General features: G+C 41.8%; 1 protein-coding gene across 6 annotated transcripts in view; it reads right to left on the bottom strand.

Annotated features, from left to right (window-relative positions):
* The window catches only part of RPS6KC1 (ribosomal protein S6 kinase C1), an 87,711-nt gene extending 68,281 nt beyond the window's left edge, over positions 1 to 19,430 (bottom strand). For 2 of the 6 annotated variants that reach the window (XR_002436576.1, XM_021390386.1), the window contains exons 1-4: positions 19,253 to 19,430; positions 13,641 to 13,676; positions 9,261 to 9,381; positions 2,665 to 2,780 (exon numbers count right to left, since the gene is read on the bottom strand). Coding sequence is in view for 3 of the 6 variants with exons in the window: in XM_021390386.1 (XP_021246061.1) it covers positions 2,665 to 2,780; positions 9,261 to 9,381; positions 13,641 to 13,676; positions 19,253 to 19,357 (378 nt within the window). In the remaining 3 variants the exon portion in view is untranslated. Of the gene's footprint in view, positions 1 to 346; positions 405 to 2,664; positions 2,781 to 9,260; positions 9,382 to 13,640; positions 13,677 to 19,252 lie in introns of those variants that run through there. The other 4 variants (XM_021390387.1, XM_021390385.1, XM_021390388.1 and 1 more) reach the window with 3 other exon arrangements.

Genomic DNA, 20,665 nt, shown 5'->3' on the forward strand with positions numbered 1-20,665 from the left:
ATTATTTAGATTCTGAGCTCTATAGAAAGTCTCATCATATAGCAGTGATACTCAAAATTAACCTTACTAACCAGTAAATGTTCCACAACCTTTCAGTTAACGCACTTAATTAAACTACATATACTTGCAAAATTAAGTTGAGGTTTAATCCTAGTATCATACAAACCTACTCAACAACTATGTAAACAGCTCATATAATTTCTCAGATTTCAGTGGGTGTAATGCTGTAACACGGTGGAAAGCGCAGCAATGACAGCGTAGTAGCACAGCCCTAGGCTGCAGCAAGTGAGGATATGCTCAAATGAGGCAGCTGTGGACACAGAAATGAAGGAAAGAATCTCCTTACCTTCAGAGAGCCTCGGGTATGCAGGATCTCCAGCGAGATCCCCTTGCCTCCACTGCCAACCCTTAAATGAGGTCTGGGAAGCGGTGGATCCTGGCTCCACCCCTTCCAGTCACTCAGGTGCACTGCATGCACCTGAGCTCCCCTGGGTTGGCCCTGCCTTCCCACCAGGTGCTCCATCACTGCTTCAAGCCACGACTTAGCTTTTCCGCTACAAACGGGTGACAGTAAGCCTGACCAAATCCTTCCAGCTAAACTCCATATATTGCACAACATAAAATTAGAAAAAATTCTTCTTTGAAAAAGTGTTCAGGTGCTGGAACGGGCTGCTCAGGGAGCTGGCTGAGTCACCATCCCTGAAGGTGTTCAAGAAACATTTAGATGTTGTACTAATGAACTCAGTTTAGTGGGGAAATATTGGTGGTGGGTGGACAGTTGAACTAGATGATCTTGGAGGTCTTCTCCAACCTTGGGGATTCTAATGATTCCATGAAAATTCAAAATGCACTCCCTCTAAAGAACCAAAGCAAAACAAAGGTTTTGCTCAGGCCACGATTGCTTGCCACAGACTACTTAGGTATCAACTCCAGCTTCTGTGGTGAGTAACACAAGTCTTGAACCATTCAGGCCTCACACAGAAGTGTTTGTGGATAAGATTAAAGGCCTAGCCACAACCCAGTATCCTGAGTTTAGTCACAGTCATGATAGGACAAACAAAGATAAGGCCAGGGCCAGCATGTAAGGACAGCGGTATACCCTTCTAAGCCTGGAAGGCGTTAGAGGTAAAATATCAAAACAATTAATTGCATGAGGAAACACCTTAGTGTTTTTTGCTGTTGTTTGGTGCATTGAAGGTGTCGTTTTGTCTTTGTTTTTTAATTTTCTGCTTCACATTTCCAGTTCATCCCTTCCATGCAACTTTATTACAAAATGCACCATCTCCAAAGGCAATTCTAATCTGTCTTCAACCATTCCAGCACATTTCCACACTACATAGTCAATTTTTCTGGAGTCAGTAGTATACAGAGCATCCTCCTCAGTTCTTTCTAATACTTCACTGCCCAACTCTACCTCTCCATGACTATATACACAGAAATCTGACAAGGAACAAAACCACTCATGGGTGGACCTGAAGGACTCTGAGCCAGTGACTGACCAAAACATGAGGCTTTCTTACAGAAAGACACAAGCTATTACACTTGCGTAACTCTCCTTGCAAACATATTTACTCCTATAAAAAAATGAATGCCTTTCTAGGTTTGTTCATTGCCTTATAAAGCCAGAAAATGTTCACTGGAAGGCTAAAACTAACACTTTTGTTAAGCAAAAGATGAAAACAGTTCTGAACAAATATCCAAAAGCACAGAAGTATTTATTTTTAAATAAAAATATAGTTTAAATAAAAACTTTTTTAAAAGTGCAAACGCAAATAAACTGAAAAATAAAATACGTAACTTCATTCTCCTATTTAGCATTGCTTCCAAAGCTTAACAAAAAATATCTTAAGTATTATGAAGGATTCTGCAATAACTGTAGCATGAAAGTGAGTCATAATTTGTAAGCCTTGCTGTAATCTTGCTTTTGCAGATATCATTTAAGTAGACTAAACATGTTAATACACTTGTAACTTGATCTCAACCAAATAAGCATTTCCTTAATTTCAGGGAGTTATTGTGGTGTTTACAAGTAAATTTATGCTGATGTGTTTGTGGATTATTGGAATTAGCTAACTACTGAAAATAAAGAGGTTTGAAGGAACTACTGAAAGCGAACTGCTTCAGATGTAGTATAAAGGAAGTCTCAAACAACTCACTATCCTAAACTATATTCTGCTGAGTGGTTCTCATAACACTGTGCAAGCAGCATATTTGACTAGGTACATGCCAAATTTGTCGTCATGGATCTGAACCCAGAACAAGCCAAGGAAAGAGTTTTGTAAGCCTTCATTCTTCTAGTTTGAAATTATAAGCAACTACATCCAAAAAAAAAAAAAAAAAACACAGAAATTGTGGCAGTATTTTTATTGCTTCCCCACAACATCTAGATTTAGCATCACTGGTTTTGCTCACCATTCAGCAAGCAAAAATTCTAAACCCCTTCACCTAAAGTTCCTGTAGAACTTTCCATCTCAGAGGTGTGATATGCCTTTTTGGTTTTTTTTCCCTCAAAGCTACATTTTGAGAGTGAATGGAAAACTGGCAGTTGCTTCACAAAGCGCATCAGATCAGCTGGTTGGCGCTCAGCAGCTTATAAATAAAGCAGAATCAGGAGTATACTTAATTCCTACCAATAAGAAAATACTCTTACAAATACTAACAAACCTTAAAGAACTCTTCAAGTTGTTTGCTGTTATAGAGAGCGGGGATATTAGCAGAAAACTGCAACAGGTCTTCAGCACATTGCCTTCTTTCTTCAATCACGGTTTCATCAAATCGCCCTGGAACAGACACGTGGATTGACAGTGTTAGAAATAACTAGACATTTATTCCACAATAATAACCACCACAGAGTAAATAAATAAAAAAAAGCAACGTTTCTGCAGACAATGCCCTGGGTCTATGGAAGTCACTCCAGTGCTTCAGGAGAACACAGAAAATCCTCAATCTCCCTATTCTCAATTGTCCCTAGAGTACCACCTTCTGCAGTCCAGTCAGATGATGAAAGCTGGCAGCTACGACAAGAGTCTTTCACACTCTCATCTTAAGAATATGTGAGGCAACACTCTTGATTAGCCAAGAGACACTAACGGACGTCCAGTGTTGTCTAACAATAAATGATACGTGCACAATTTGACAATATGCCAGTCAGTGTCAGCCTTCATTACGGCCCAAATCCTGCAAGGAGCTGAGCGTTCTTCGTGCGTTCTCAAGAATGATGCATGACATGAGCAGAAAGCAGAAGTATTGCTAAAAGCCCCCAAACAGATAACTGATTCCAAAGTGCTATTTATGGAGACAAATCTCAGTGAGACAGTGAAGCTACCAGGCACTGAAGCAGCTCCATGCAGATAGGGTCTCATCTCCCCTGGATTCAGGAGGTAATCAGAGCTGGGAGGCAGCTCGTTTACCAAAATGTACAGTCCTTTCCTTTTTCCCTTCCCAGCACCCAAGACACTCCAATTAGAAAAAAAATGTTTAAAAACCTATCCCATAGCTCACCTCAGAGATTTGCTTCTCAGGAGAAAGAACCCTTGCATTACTACCTTAAATCCACATTCTTCACAATTGCACACAACTTCTTTTAGCTTTTCATATCAACATCACTTTGTTGTTGAAATAGTTATAAGTTTACAAAAGGAAAAGGGCAGAGGTGAACAGTAATAATTGGAGGAGAATAGAAAAGATAGTTGAAACAGCTATACAGAGGGAAAAAAAGGACTGGGAAGACAAGTTCAAGAAATAGTATTGCTATAACAGCATGAGCATAAAAATAAGAGCCACCTGTAACAGCTCTGTGGCATTAACCTTTGAAGAGGACAAAAGATGCATTGAACACAGAAGCAAAATTCATTTATACTCAGAGCAAGCAAAAAAAAAATCCCAGAAGAAAATATCAAAGCAGGACTCTTTCCAGAAATTCTTCAAGTAAATAGCTCCTGCCCATGTGGTAACAGAAAAAAGAAAATAAAACTAGAAAGACACGTACATACTCAGAAGATCACAAACACAGCTTTTGGGGATTATTTTTTCCATGAAAGGAAAGGAAAGACATTGCTGGGCTAATTTTCAGCTGGATCAACCCCGTGATTTGTTCACCTCAGCCATTCAGCTGTACAAACATTAGCAGACATACAAAAGAGTGGGCAACAAGTAAGCAGAAAGAAGGCAAAGGCAATGCTATCACATTCAGTGGCAACGCTGAAATCAGGCCATATCAAACTGCTCATCAAACTTCAGAGGCCTTCACAGTAACACTGCAGGAGCATTACGTTTTTTGCCTGACTCCAAGCAAAACAGGACATCGTGAAAAAACAATTTCCCTCAGTAAAGCATAACAGCATGAAATAAATCTACAAAGCAACACAGACACTAATGTAATGCATCAGAAAATTGATTACAAAGAAATTAGCAGCTAACAAGGTCAGAAACGTATAATCTGCACAAGAAAGTGATTCTGTAAGATACCATTCCTGGTTTCCCATGGATCCTTCTGTCTCCATTATACTCCTTCATCAAAACCAGTAAAAACTGGCTTTCCTCTTCCTCACCTTCTCCAAGCTTCCACCAGGCACAGGTAGCATGCACTCAGGCCTACCAGCTGACACTGCACCTGCTCACGTGCAGGTCCAACAGGCATCAGCTGGGTCCTCCTTCCCTTAGGAGGATGCAGTGTGGGCTCCCTACTCACTGGGATGCTGTTTCACACACCGCAGAAACATCATTATGTTTGCAGCCACCTCCCCTCTCAAATTTAGCTGATCCATGCAAGAAAGAGATTTGACTTTCTGACAGTGCAATTATATAAGCCTTATTTTCTTAGGGAGCTGAGCAAAACCAAAATTCACTAAGATATATGTTGGAACAGAGCCACTGAAACATTAGTCACTGTCACATTTTCCAGTTCATCAGCATCCTGACACTCTAGCAGAACTACAGGACTTCATGGAATGCAAAAATATTATTTGGCACTGGTTTGCTCACAGACTGCCATCTTTGCAGCAGCTCCATTCCCAGACACACTTACTGAACTCCTCCCCACTCCCCTATTTTTCCTGTTGCTCAACACCTGCATTCTCAGTAAGACTCTCCATTCTCAGTAAGACTTCCAGAAGTACTCAGATACTCATCTGACTCTTCAGACATATCTACATGATGTCTTCCTACACTGACATCAATGTAATTTCTGCTGTTCTATACATCTCTAAGACAAATGAAAACTTCATGACAGGGATCATAGCTTTCCAGAATTTTAGAAAATCTCAAGCACAATCTCATTGTACAATAAATGTGTTAACATCATTAGGCTTATTCCTCCAGCAAATGATCCTTTCAAAATTTCATATGAGCATGGAAACCAAATGCCAATTTCTGTAAAGAGACTTCACCATTCTGTTTCTGGAGCAGATCTGAAAAAAAAAGTACCTAGCAAAGTTTCTGCTCACAGTTCAGTTTCTCACAACACTTCAGATCGTACATGACACCTAATCCTTAAACAGGTTCCTTCATTTGGTATCATTACCTGAGTGTGCTGTGGCCTGAATGATAACCCATAACGTGGGTGGAAAAGTTCATTCTACTTTTTCTATACTCAATTTATTTTTCCCTCACCCATAACAAGTTTCATATTTTGTTGTGAGCAGCTTAAAAAAGCGTGTACTTGCACATTATAATTTTCAAAAGCTGTGGTGTAGAACGTGCAAGGCAGGTCAGTTCTGGAGGCATGACGCGTCTTTGGTTATCCCAAATACAGCAGCACAGCATGACCTCCTCATTTCCAAATCTTTCTCAGTACTCCACGTCGCCTCCTGAAACTCTGAATGCTGCACTTGAGATTCTGCTGAGGTTTAACACTTTTAGAACAACTAAGCTCAACTGTCTGAACCAACAGTGCTCACTTGGAAAGTACACTCTCCACAGAACTATATGTATACGTTATCTAAAGCACATGCATTTTAAAAAAAACTTTATGTTGCTGGCAACTACTGGCAATGCTTATAACTAACTAATTTAAAAACTGCAACAGACAAAGCATCGCCACAGTGAAGAAACACTGCAGAAATGCTTCTTTAAAGCAGCTTGAAAAGGGAAGGTCTCAATGGAGGTGCACTTCACAGCTCACCTTTAACTGAATAAGACTGAAAAGAAGTTTGCCAAGAACTCAACATCCACACAGGCTACACTTTTACCCTAATACAAGAAGTACTAGGACTGAAGATGCATGCTTTAGGTGGCAATAAAACGCATAACACATAGCACATATTATGTGTAGAAGAAAGGTGGAAGGAGCTGTTGTAAAATTTTTTTTTAAATGAAGGTAAATCTCAAATTGGAAAAAATAAGATGTTTCTGTTCCTTTCTGCTATCTGTGAATCATTTAAAACTTGTTTTTACTTCATTATTTCCTTCCTGTATTCCTCATTCAAATGTAGCGAGGTTTGTTTTTTTTTTTTTAACTTCAGTGAGTGTTTTGTCAATAACTCCACTGAGTCTTTCTGTAGATTTCCTTCTCTTTGAATGTATGTTGCAGTTACATTTGTACATTCCACACAAAAGAAAGACATATTTTAGAAGGGATCTAATTTGATTCTTCCCTTGTTTATAGAGCTACTACAGTAACAGCTAGCAAATTTGTGTTTCTGACTATTTAAAATGACTTAAGACATTAGAAGTTAATACTCTCCTCAACCTCAATTTTATTTTCTCTTCCTCCTCTCTCCTCCTCCCCCGTGAATAGTTATATCTTCTACCTGAAATTACATTCTAGGTTGCAAATATTGGCTTTGTGAATTACTTGTCCAACAAGCACTCCAATTCGTAAATCAGACATAAAAATCATCTCAAGATGAAGCTAATAAGACAGCCTCTATTTAACCATCAGCACACAAATTCTGATAGAGCACTGAAACTTACTTCTCTTCCAACTTCATAAACGAGCAAAAATAAGAAGACCCAAAAGCTGAGTGTAATGTATCTGCTGTGAAAGACGACTTAAATTAGGAATTTTACACAGCTTTGCACAGAGACCCATGAAGTCTACAGCAGAGCTCCACTTCCTTGTCTGTCATTTGAACACTTCTAACAATAGCAGACTATGTCAGCGGCTCCCCCTGAGCTGGTGGGGCAGTTTGCATATGGGTTATAAGCCAACTTCAACTTGATTGTGTTAGTATATTCTTTAAAACATCCCAGCGCCATGCCTACATGCAGCACTCAACAAGAATAAGCATGGCAGCATTAGGTAGCAAAAACCATACATCTGGCAAAACTCGGTCACAAAACTAAGGGAAAAGTTGTGTTTTGCAGGTGAAGGTTTTGCCTCCAGGGGAGTTTCCTACTGTTTCTCTGGCACTGGAGGGAAAAGAGGGCTGCCAGCAAATACTGGTACAGTGCCACAGCTCAGGGCCGCACAACAGCACTGCCACGCGAAGGGTGACTGAACCGCCTCCGCTCCAGCACGCCGTGAACTGGCAGGTTTGCCTATCTCAAAGTCATAGAGGGTTGGGGCCTCTTGTTATTTTGTTTTCGCGTTTACCCAAAAAATCATAATTTAAAATAAAAAAACACACCAACAAAAAAACACTGTGCAATGTAAAAAGAATGAAAAATGCAGATATAATATACAAAAAACAGCAAGGTGCGTGAAAGGGCAAAAAAAAAGTGTTAAATGCATGCAAAAAATGCTATTCGTGGCAAAAAAAAAACAAGCCAAAACAAACACTAGATGCACATCTAAACATACTACGTGTGAAAAAGTGGACAATACATGACAAAGTGCCAAATGCATGCTAGATGCTAAAGCACACTAACAAGCGCCAAGGAAAAAACATGCAATAGCATGTGCTAAATGCACGCCTACAAACACTGCATGAGAAAAATGTGGCAATATGCAGCAGCTACACGTCGGCTGTTTAAAAAGACACACACAAAAATAAACACGAAAAAAGAGCGTGCCTGAGGCACACGCAGCTGAGAAATGCTCCACATGCAAAAATGCACAAAGAAACACATTACACGGATGCCAAAAAATGGAGAAAACGTGCAATACTGTACACTAGAGGCATGCCATAAAACTTGAAAAATAGTCAACACACAAACATTCAATGCCAGGGAAAACAATACGAAAAATGCTGTGAAAAGAGCAAAATGCACAGCAGACACACAAAATTGTTAAAAACATATGACATACTACACAACAGAAAGGCTTATATCTCAAGATATTGCATATCCAGCAAGATAAGGCTCAAAATACAAACCGTGTTACACAACGGGATATTAAATCTAATGTTATTTTAATCCTTAACACTCGGGAGGTTTGGATGGCTTTTTTTGGTTGGCCTTTTTTTTTTTTTTTTTTTAAATTGAGAATCATGGAAATACTTTTTCTTTAGTAGCTGATAGAGTGTAATTGGTTCTATATGGAGCTCTATACAGAGCCATATCACTTTACTGAAAATCCACCTATAGCTATTCTTGATGATTTTCATCTGGATTACAATAAGACCTTTTTTGGCTAATTTGTTTTTACCATGTATTTCTCATGTAGAGTCACAGTCTTCTTACGTGCTGTTTTGGTGAAATAATTAATAGCTATATGTAAAACTGACCTCAAAAGATATACAATTGATAATTATAATCAAATAAAAAATACATATATTTTCTCCAACACTGTACTTCACTGTAACTCATCAATAAACAGACCGTTTGTAAATGACAATCTTTGCTCATTGTTCAAGCACTGTTCGCGAAGCTAATAGAAACAACGTGCTCCTGAAAACAGGGAATTCATGTTTTACAGATACAGAACCCTTAGAGCTGGAAGGGACCTTTAAAGGCCATCTAGTCCAACTGCCCCACAATGAACAGGGACACCACAGCTAAGTCAGGTTGCTCAGGGTCTGGTCCAGCCTCGCCTTGAAAGTCGCCAGGGACGGGGCATCAACCACATCTCTTGGCAACCTGTTCCAGTGCCTCACCACCCTCACTGTAAAAGACTTTTATAGAACATATTAGATCAATAAATGTTTGCACTTATATCTCTAAAATCCACAAGGAGATAAGTAATCTTGCTTAAAAATAATAATAATGAAAATATCAAATTGTGATAGCAGCACACCGATAGGCAAGACGTTCACAGCAAACCAAAACGCTGAGCACAAAGCCACACAGAGATATTTCTCCATGCAGCTGCAAAACGAAATGTACTCATGGATACTGAGCTATCTATAAATTTCAGCAATTCAGGAAGACATCATGCTTACCAAACACTATCGCTTTGGCAAAAGGTGGAAAGAGTTCTGTCTGTCTGCAGAGGTTTTTATGAATTTGCCAGAGATCTTTGTGCAGTTTCTTAAAGTCGCTGTATCTCTTCCAAACGACTATCTGAAGCAGAGAAAGAGGTGGGGAGTATTAGTAGGGTCATTGTTCGCAGCACAATTATATTTTTAAGTATATCAGATCACTACCTTCAGCAAAAACGTGAACTAACAACTGTAGCAACCATAAAAAAAATACTGGTTCATTACCTGTTCCCAACCCCCATTTTGACTAACAAGACTATAGCGTACAGACAAAATGTTAAGGAAAAGCTGAACAAGGACACCCAAAGGGCAAAAGCAGCATTGTTTCAGCCACAATGCAAAGGAGAGTTACACAGGGAACCACTAAGAGAAGGAGAAAAAAGCCGAATAGGAGCATTCCGCTGCCCAAAACTCCACAGCATGCTGTGCTTGGCGCAGCTGCGGGTATGGGGAAGAGACAACAGCAAGAGAAAATTAGGAAAAATAAATCAGTACAAGTAAAGGATTCTTACAGAATCTTCTGGACAGAGGAATTTTTATGGACAGAGCATTAAGCACCAAGGACTAGAAATTAGCTGATAATTTATGTATCCATATAAAATGCTGATCACGCACAAATGCCAGTCCGAATTTTTTATTACTAGTAATCCCGATTTTAAAAAATGAACAATTCTTTTTATACTCTAGACTTCAGAAACGCAAGGAGAGCATTCATTACAATGGATATTCCTGATCTGCCCTTCTCAGAAAGAAGCAGCCATCTCACAGCCAGGTATCTACATTATCCTTCTTCCGTCCCACTCTTTGTATCCCTCCATTTGAGAAAGTAGGAAACCCAGCAGGAAAAAAATCAAGCTATAAAATTTACACTTGACTGCTAACTGGTTTGCTAACAAGTTAAAAAAAATAAAATTAAATTTAAAAAAAGAACAAAGGCATTTTATATCTTGGCTTCATTTTTGGTTAGACTTATTAAGACATCATAATAAAGCTCAACACTAACATAAAGTGACTAGTATAGAATAAGTAAAAAAGGAAAGATTGTAATGAATTCATAAGTTGATTCCAGTGTTTCATCAGACAAATGTTTCAACCCAGTTAGCACAACTAAATACCGTTTAACATATTCCAAATATTTCTGATCTAACCAGTTGCATTCCCATGAGCAATCATAACTGAAAAAATTACTTTTTTCAAGGAGATCGGATTTAGAGATAAGTAAAGGGTTTCATTTTTGAGTAATTTTTCTTCTTTTCTTTTTAAGCACCGTGGTCAGAGGCCTTCCAATCGTCAGTGGATAAAGGTCATATCTACAGAACAATGCAGATGTAAGACAATAGGACTGTTACAAGTGGCTGTACAAAGCTTTAATATGGCAACACTCTATCCACCTCATCAATTTAACTATACGTAAAGTAGCTGTCCCAACTCGGCCCCATCTACCATGCACATGCATCCAGGACTCAGCTGCAATTAGTATTTAATGGAGTTCAACAAGGCAATTAAAAACGGAATCTCAAGAAAACTAACTAGTGATTTGACTTCCAGAAACAATAATTTTCTACTGCCGTACTTCCATTTAATCCAATATCCAGAAAGTGGGTGATTAGCACTTCTTGCAGAGTATGTATATAGAACATGAAGTTTCTTAAGAAAGCAAAGTCACAAAAGATCAAATTACAATACTGTCAGAACTTGCAGACAATGGGAAATGCTGCCAAAACATAAGAGCATTAAATTCTGTCCCACTAAAAAGTATTCTTTTTTGCTGCTGCAAGCTATCTCCCAGTAGCCAAGAGGAGAAAACATAAATAGCCCATAAAGCAAAGGAGCGAAGGTCATCCTAAACTCTTCCATAAGCTCATGGAAATCATGCCTTTGCATGCATGCAGCTCAGTAAAGTTCACAAAGCTCCCACTCTAATATGCTCATTAGAAATCAGATTTGGAGGAAGGACGTGTTATACTCTGAGGCCCAGCAAAGCACAGCAAGTATATCATAAAACGTAGGTTAGTCTTGTAAGGCAGTAAGGTGTGCTCACCATAGCTAGAGCCTGGAGATCTCTATTAACTCATCTGATCCCTATTTTCCACAATGAACTACCCTTTCTCCTCCGTGAATAAGGGACAAAAAAAGGAAAAGAAAAAAACAACCATGACTGCCCTAGCTAGAATTGTTTCATATACCACTTTGCCATCACCAAAACCCAGAAGCAAGGAAATTGAAATGAATGCCACTAGCCTTTCAGTATCTATTAACTCCTCCACATACAATTCTGCATTAATTTCATTCTTTTGAGAAGAAATGCCTTACAACATTATCTTCCTTCCTGTCCCAGCAATAACGAGTGGGGGGATCTTGAACTCTAGCTGGCTTCAGCGGGAGAGATAGTGCATTAAAGGTATTCTAAAGTGTAGTTAGAAGAGGTGACAGAAAGCAGAATTGAGGTCACCGTACACAGCCTTACATACAGCAGCACATATGTAACTCATTTATGAGCATCACAGCAGTGCCATTAGGAGGCTTCTGAAATCGTAGGCAGGCGTGGCCCAGTGGGAAGGGGTTGCATGAGACAGGCCATAAAGCAAGAGGGTTGTTGTACATTCTGTTGTGTATTCTGTCTGTTGAATTTCTAATCAAGTATTCCAGAAAACTGAGGTATATTTATTTTCAGCGGGAGCAGATTAGGAGCATCTTCTTTTTCTTTCAAACACTGCCCACAATTCTTTTGCTTCACAGGAGGTCAGTATAACAGCAAAGCTCCCAGTGTATGTTGTTTTCCCGCTGTAATTCACTCTTCTGGCAACTACAGTCTACAGTATTACTTATAGTAACTAGCAACTTTCAGATGCTTGCTTATAACCAAATTGCATCACACTACCACTCTATCGCATGCAAAATAACTACTTTGATACAGCACGAAGTGGAAAAATTATCAACTAGTCCGTGATATATTTATGTTTCCTTGCTGACTAGAGTATGTGGAATCCTGCAAGGCCCACCTACATCTACGAAGTAAAGCAAGAACTAAAGGATATGGTTTTGCTGTTTTTTCAAATCTATTTAGAATATATTCATGCAATACACTAGCTGAAAGGTACTCAGAATGTATTTTTCTGAGGAACAGCTCATCAACAGCTGCTTTAAAGTGTTTTTTCCCACAAACGATGATTAATGTAATGGCAGAAGGTGCTTATGGGTAGGCCCAATTCAGCAGTCTCCCTGGAAAGGGAGACTAAGCTACAAGCTACAGTCACGCAGGTCTACAACGAGATCCATGATCATTTGGATTCTCATAGGCTACTTTAATCTTTTATAGCTTAAAAAAATAATAATAAAGCCAAAAGCATGAATGCTCATGCTTGTCTCATCCTCAAGATTTCAAAGAAAGATGCAACAAAGGGGTATTGGGTGTAGCAGGCAAGTCTCACCTCTGCCAAGCCACTAATCAGTAACTCATGTCTGACCATACAGAGATGCAATGAATTCATTTATGGGCTCTTCTTTCATCAACTATCCAGGTTCTCCTCAACTGTGGTAACAGACTGCACCAGAAATTCAACATATGCATATGTTACTCAAGGTCTGAAAAGCCATAAGGCTGTGTTTTTGAAGGAAGATATTGCATGTACATAGTATAACAGCATCAACAATGTCAAGTTATTAGTCCAGAAGAAATCAAGAAGGAAAAAAAAAATAGATTTTCTGAGGCATTAAAGAGGTACAAGGATACAATAGATCCTTATTCAGAGCCTTTTTGAAAGAGGCAAAGAGCAAGTAATTCAAAAGTTTTACCAAAGTACGTCATGGGAAAATACTTAAGGAGCCTCAAAGAGAGATGCATAATATATGACTTGTAGTCTAATCTCCTTCAATTACTCCTACGTGCCTCCATTTTCCCTGTTCACTAACAGACAGTAATGATGTAGGCTTTTCCGTGAAGTATTGGTTAAAGAGGAGAATAATACCTACAGCTGAGACCTAAGACTTCGATTGTGGACTGATCTCTAATTTTACCAGTAGGAGTTAAGTAACCATCAATTTGCCAATTCCAGACCTGAGAGAAGAGCTTGCAAAGTTATCAAAGCCTTTTTGTCATCAAAAGACACTTTACTCCCTCAGACTTTGTTTCAAGTCGCATTCATCACTAAGGGCAGAATTGCAACATGTTACACCAGCGACTGTTTTCAAGTATGAAAGCAAAAAACAGATGGAAACATACAAAAAAGCATTTGCACAATTTTGATGACAAAACACACAGAATTTGCTAAATTACATCAAAGATACTTCAAAAGGCATGATGTGATATGCGAAGACATTTGCAGAAGTTTAAACTGTTACCTCCTGGACATCCTCTGGATTCTTTCTCGAAACAATCTGAAAAGGAAAACAAAAACATTAAGTGCTCGGCTTTACTATTCCAAATTGAAACATGCAATGATTTGTTGCTGAAAAGAAAAACCTGGAAAAAGGCAAGCACTTGTATATTCCTCCCTGCACCTGGAATTGTTTTCATCAGTTTCAAAGAAGTCTAATATCCAAACACACATGGTAAGGAGTTCCAGCAGCGGCGACCGTTGCCGGGATGAGAAATCAAGATGGACATCCCAGGCAAAATGGCACAGAAGGCATCTCGCAAAACAAAGCTGCACAAAGCGCACCCCCTCATCTTCCCCATCTTCTCCTATTATTTCATATTAGGGTCACATTACTCCCACTAAGCAGAGCTAATTAAGGCTATACTTAGCTTAATACAAGTCACAAGCCTTGCTGTGAACGTAACGCTTTGTATTCATTAAGACAGCATTTTCACTTCACTTACAGCCATCAATGTGCGTACGCAACTGACTCCATCCTTCCGTATTTGTTTCTACTTAAACGCTCTTTCCCTAATTAATTATAAATGACTCTGTCCAGAGGAAAATCGCGGTGAAAATGAGGCTTGGCTGCACACCATAAAGAAGCCTGTGTTTTGTCAGGATTTCTTTCCAGAAATAAACATTGATTGCAAAAGCCTTCGTAATCCAAGTTCTGTATTGGTCTTATAAAACAGCAGTAAGAGCACACCCACACAATCAAACGCATCGAAAACAGGTATCTTTATTTCATAACTGTGTCAGTCAGTATATCCTTCATTATAACTCAGGCAAAGCTGTTTAGCACCCTGTTAGCTAAATAGGGCACTCTCACTCTGAACTCAGACTATCCACACACTGACACACCCCGAAACAATTAGCACTGTGAACCAGTGACTTATAGGGGCAAGCAAAGGAGTTGACGTGACTCATGTTCCACAGCCTAAAACACCATCCCACTGGCCTCGAGCTTCACTCAGCTGTCATTCCCAGAGGGAAGGCAGAGGACCAAAGCTTTCTTCCTGCTATGCAACAAAAAACACACTCCTCACTTCCCACTTCCTTGCTGAAGCCTCCAAGATGTCACAACACCAGCTTACTACACACTGGTTGCTATAATCTTTCACACACTTTGGAGGAGACAAGACAGAAAAGAGATAGTCCCAGAAGACCCAAAACATTTTCATTCACAATTCTAAATTGCTTCTCCCACCTTGCACATTGCTCTTCTTGTAACAGCCTGCATTGACAAAACTTTCCTCATCTTTTTCTCAGTCTGAGGAAATCTGTGACTAATGTCACATTTGGCAATTTTACCAAACTTTAACCTTGTGGCTGTGTTACCTCATTCACTACCAGCCAGTTCTTGTGTACCATTTGTGAACTATTCCGACCCTTCTCTTCCAACAGCTGGTGTACCTGATGTAGGGAACCTGTAGAGCTGAGGAAAGAAGGTACCAGAGGCATGGCTGTGCGTCAAAAAGGAGACCAAAGGGCGCACACCAGCTGTTTGGCTTTGCAGTTCACCTTTAGTTAAAGCCTTACAACAGTTCTGGCAGCTAGGGAGGTTTCCAGATGGGCAGAAGGAGACCCAGAGAGATGAGTAATTACCAGCCAGTTAGTAAGAATCTGGAATAAAACCCAGAGGCCCTGTTCCACACTTGTTATAATGTTACATTGCCTTCTATATCTACCAGTCCTGCCAACTTTAAGTCAGTACGTAATAATTCATGTGTCCTACTTTGTTCCTCATATCCTTTCCTGAAGGTCAACCCCAAAAGAGGTCTTCCCCTTCAACCAAACCTACAATCAATCCAGAGACTTGCAAACGTGTCACTAACCCCCAAATTTTCAATGCACTTTTGTAGTCCTCCCACACAGATCAATGCAATCGGCTCCTGCAAATCTCTAACGCAAGCAACTTTCAACTATTTTAAAAATATCTTCAGGATACCCATCAATGAGCTGAGCAATGCATAACTACTGCATTATGATCTGAAAAGAGAGATTCCAAAAGGATCTCATACCTCACCTCTGAGCTAAATATTTCAGAATAACCTATCCTATTCCGGCAGACAGCCGATGTAACTCAGTTGAATTTTAATTAGTAACTGTAATCTTCTCAATTTTCTGAACTTTTATGAGTATTTTCAGATATCATACAAACAGTTCTCTTGGTATTGTGACTTCCCGATACTCCTTTCCATGCTTATGGTTTACTTAGTAAATCTACTTAACAAATAAATGGCCTTAGTGTAGTTTCAGAAAGGATTCGCTCATGCACCACCAAAAGGAATCCGACATCTCCACTAGCACACACTGAGTGCCCCAGGTCTGTTAGAAAGGGATTCAACACAAGGGGAAAACCCACCCCACTTTTTTCCTGGCGGTCCCCCAGAGCTGCTGAGCATCAGCTCAGCCAATACAGCTGCAGTGCTGTGATATCAACCATGGAGCCAGAGCACTGCAGGAACAGGAGGGAAGAATAGGAGGGGAGAAAAAGGGACGGCAAAAGATACATTCACTGAATTATTTTTAAATCATTTTGTCCAGTGTCTAACACTTCAAATCCTCACTTCAAGTACTACGTAACAGATTACCAGATAGAGCCCTACTGAGACGAGACAAAAGCTACTTGTATTTCTACATTTGTAAATCCAACACATGCTTTGTTGCATAAATTCGATAATTTCGCACTTTGAGGCTTTTTGACACCCAAACACACCAGAGAACGAAAGATCTCTGGTTAGCTCAGTTTAATTTGGAGACACCACAGGCTGACCAACTCCTTGTTCTGCAGGAAAATCGGTGTATTCAGCATGCTCCCCAATTCTGAACTGCACCACCTGGAAAACCACAACAGCATGGCTCCAACCTACAGGACACGGAGATACACTGTCATTTCTCACTAGTTAGCCACAACTTGCTCCTGAACAAGTCTGCAGGTAGCAAAACATCACTTATTTTGACCATCTCCCAGTCTGCACCTGTGTCCGGTGTTACTCTGCCCCAGGTGTAGCACTCATTGTTTTCCTTTGTTGAATACCACCAGCCAGCTGCAATCACTGCAACCCTTTGAGCTCTACATGGAGCCAGCTCATCACTCAACGTAGCACAAACCCATTTTGTCTCACAGCTGGATGATGTGCCCAGAAGAACACCATAAGGGACAACAGGGACCTCCCCAGAGCCCCACAACCTTTGGTAAATTGTTGGGAGTGGCCCAGGTACAACACCACCTCAGTGCCCTGGGGAGATCCTGTCAGAGTCCATGGGCTTGCAAACACCCAGCTGATATAGCTGTCCCTTACAATTTCAGTGACCACTAATGGAAAGTCACTGCTTCTCCTGCAATGGCTTGCTAATGCTGAAGACCAGGCAGCCCAAGATCCACCACTAATATTAAAAACTGAGGCAAAAAATGCCATTACATGCCTCCACCTTTTCCCTTATCATTACTTGTTAGGTGACCGTCTTCGTCAAGTATCAATACAATATTTTCCTTATACATTCTCTTGCTATTGACATACTTGAAAAAGTCCTTTTTGTTTGACATCACACTGGCCAGTGTCAGCTCAAGTTGAGCTCTGGCTTTTCTTTTCTGCTTACAAGTATGAAATGCAGCTCTGTACTCTCCTGTGAAGCCCTACCTCGCCTCCAGAGGTCATATGTTCTCTTTTTCTGCACCAGTTCCAAGAGGACTTCCCTGTTCAGCCAGGTCAACCTTCTGCCCCACTTGCTTGACTTACAGCACAGTGAGACTGCCCACTGCTGGACTTCAAAAGGTGGTGCTTGTAGAGTGACCAGCTTGCATGGAACCCCCCAAACCTTACAAAATTGATTCCCAGGGAACACTGCTAGCTCAGGTAGGCTAAAGTTTGCTCTCCTGAAGTCCAGAGTGGTAATGCTGACCTCTTTTCCCTCCAAAATGTTTGAACACAACCTTTGCAAGAGTGCCGTGGCCAAGACAGCCACCTACCAACACCTCTCCCACAGGGCCTTCCCTGTCCTCAAACAACAGCTCTAGGAGGGCACCTTTCCCCCTTAGTTGGCTCACTTATTGCTTGCGACAGGAAATTATCTTCAACTTGCTTTAGGAATTCCCCAGACTCAGTTGTGACAGCAGTTTGTGTCTGAAAAGTTGGAAGTCTCCCACAGGGATGAGGGCAGTTTATGCTACGATTCCCCCTAATTGCCTACAGAATAGCTCATCTGTACTACCATCATGGGGGGGGCAGTCAATAGCAGACACCCATGACAACATCTGTTTTGCAATCCATCCCCTTAATCCTCATCCAGCGGCTCTCTAACTGCAAGCACAGCCTCATCTTTCTCTTTTAGATTAAAACCACTGAGGGGAAAAATTAAAAAAAAAAAAACCACCTTTTTTGGCTCTTAACAAAAAGTACAGTTTATTTGACTAAAAAGAGTGTTTCAAGCATGCCGTATATTTGTGTATGGTGGACATACATAAATATATGTAGGCTGCTCCAAAAGTAATGTGCCTACTATTTATTTCCATAGAAAATACAACAAAGAGCACAACAACACTCTTCGACAGAGCAAATTCTCAGCTACAAAACCCTATTTTTCAACAGTCACCACCATTAGCTATGCATATTCACCAGCAATGAACAAGAGCCTGCATCAGCATGGCTGTCCAGAACGGTGCTTGTCTTTCACATTGTTTTCACTCACCTCTTCCGAAACACACCACCCACTGCCTCACGTGCTCACATCCACTGTTTGTTCTCCAACAATGTTCAACAAGCATCAGTGACCGTCAGTGGGTGCCAATTTTTCCACATGAAGGAATTCAATTCCATACCTTTGCTTCATACATGCTCCCATGTCAGACGCCATTTTGTCAGAGTGCCCCTCTGCAGCCATCTGTCACATGGCAACAACATGTAAAGGAATATCGGTGGAAAGGTTCAACCTCTACTGCCATACCACCAGCATCCACTTCTGACATTGTGGGCCAGCACAACAGAATAGGAGACACTACATTTGGAGCAGCCCACATTTGGGGCAGGGGGGCGAAGGAGGGGCCTGAGTTGGGAATAAGATTAAAAATAAATAGATCTTTAATTTCACAAACTGATTTCATGCAATGTGATCGTGCTCAAAAAACCTGAGTGCTGTAGCATAAAGACAGATACAGAATGCCACGGTTAGGGGAAGGGATACGCACAGACATGCTGCTCTCCAGGCAGAACTCCTACAGCCATAGCACCCACACAATCACAGCGACCTGAACACAACCTGTCCTTTCTGGCGGTCCCAATACACCCACCAATCCGTGACCTGAACTACCACTCCTGTCGCAGCTTTCTCCAAGTATTTACGTACTCCTCCTCCCTTTTGGGCTTCAATGGGAAGATGGAGGCGAAAAGCCATCAAGCACTGTCACAGGGCCGAGGCCTGAGCCCACGAAGCCCTGCAGACAGGGCTCCCTGCGCACTATTCCGGTCCAGCAACCCCTGGGCAGGCCAGGGAGGGCGGAGGGAAGGGCTGCGGCCGCCGGCGGGGAGCGGGCAGCGGGCCGGGGCTGAGGCCCGAGCGGTGGCGGCGAGGCCCCGGGCGGCGCTGACTCACCCGCGCCGTGACCTTGTAGACGGTGTGCCCGCGGGGGTGCCGCCGCGGCTCCGTCACCGTGTAGAAGCGGGCCAGCTCACCGCCGCGCTCCCGCGGGCTCAGCATGCTGCCCGCCGCCGCAACGGGCCCCGACCGCGGCGGAAACGGCGCCCCGGAACGCTCCGCCCCGCCCGGGCGGTGCCGGGCCTGGCCGCGCCCGTCCGCCCGCCGCCTCGGGGAGCCCCGCCCGAGCAGCGCAGGGAGGTTCTGCGGACGTACGCAGGCGGGGGAGGAGGAGCGAGGGCACGGCATATTCCCCTCCCGGGACTGGTTTGACAGAAGGCGGTTCACGTGGCCACAGTTTTCCCTGTGAAAGCCCGGAGAGCTCAGCAAGATCATGTCAGAGGAGTTCAGTGCATCCAAATAGAACGTTGTCGCATCCACGTACAGATGCTGCTTTGAGCAGTGCAGTCCCAATAGAGGTCATTCTGTGTGGGAGTATACACCTCAGGGCAGAAACAGCCCAAAAGTGAGTTTTATAGCACCCTGTCGCTCAGTTTTATTTGGATTACTTTGGCATTCCCAGCTATCACCGGCCCCTCCGTACAAGAAAGTCACTGAGGCCCTGGAGCATGTCCAGGGAAGAGCAAGGAAGCTGTAAAGGACCTGGAACACAGGTCTTATGGGGAGCAGCTGAGAGAACTGGGATTGTTCAGTCTGGAGAAGAGGAGGATCAAGGGAGACCTCATTGCTCTGTACAACTGCCTGAAAGCAGGTGGTGGTGATGTGGGGGTCAACCTCTAACCCCAGATAACAGTGATAGGATGAGAGGGAATGGCCTCAAGTTGCTCCAGGAGGAGTTCCGGACAGACATTAGGAAACATTTATTGTCAGAAATAGTGGTGAGGCGCTGGCACAGGCTGCCCAGGGTGGTGGTGAAGTCACCATCCCTGGAGGCATTCAAGAAACATGGAGATGTGGCACTGCAGGACATGGTCAGTGGGCATGGTGGGGATGGGTTGGTGGGTGGACTAGATGATCTCAGTGGTCAGCCTTAATGATTCTGTGATTCCACCAAGTTACTAGGAAGATTCTTTATCCTTTTATTTTCTAAGAACTGCTTGGTCTACCCTGTTTTGCATGGGAGACATATTTTTAAGGGCCAGGGAAAGGAGGGGACATGGATAGAACCTCACCTGCCACTCTCACTTATCTTCTGAGAGGAGTATGTCTTTTACATCTTTGGCAAGGCGTCGGTATATCCAACTTCATGCAAGTAACTATCAAAAGAACTACCACAGAGATAATTTGGTATTGATCACCATCTTTCCAAAGTAAGTTTCCAAGCCTCAAAGCTAAAGAGAAGCACCAAACTCCATTGGATAGCAAATATTTTCTTATACCGATGATAAAGTGGTTGAAGTTTCATTGAAA

The sequence above is a fragment of the Numida meleagris genome, chromosome 3 (assembly GCF_002078875.1).
Source record: "Numida meleagris isolate 19003 breed g44 Domestic line chromosome 3, NumMel1.0, whole genome shotgun sequence".
NCBI classification, from domain to species: domain Eukaryota; kingdom Metazoa; phylum Chordata; class Aves; order Galliformes; family Numididae; genus Numida; species Numida meleagris.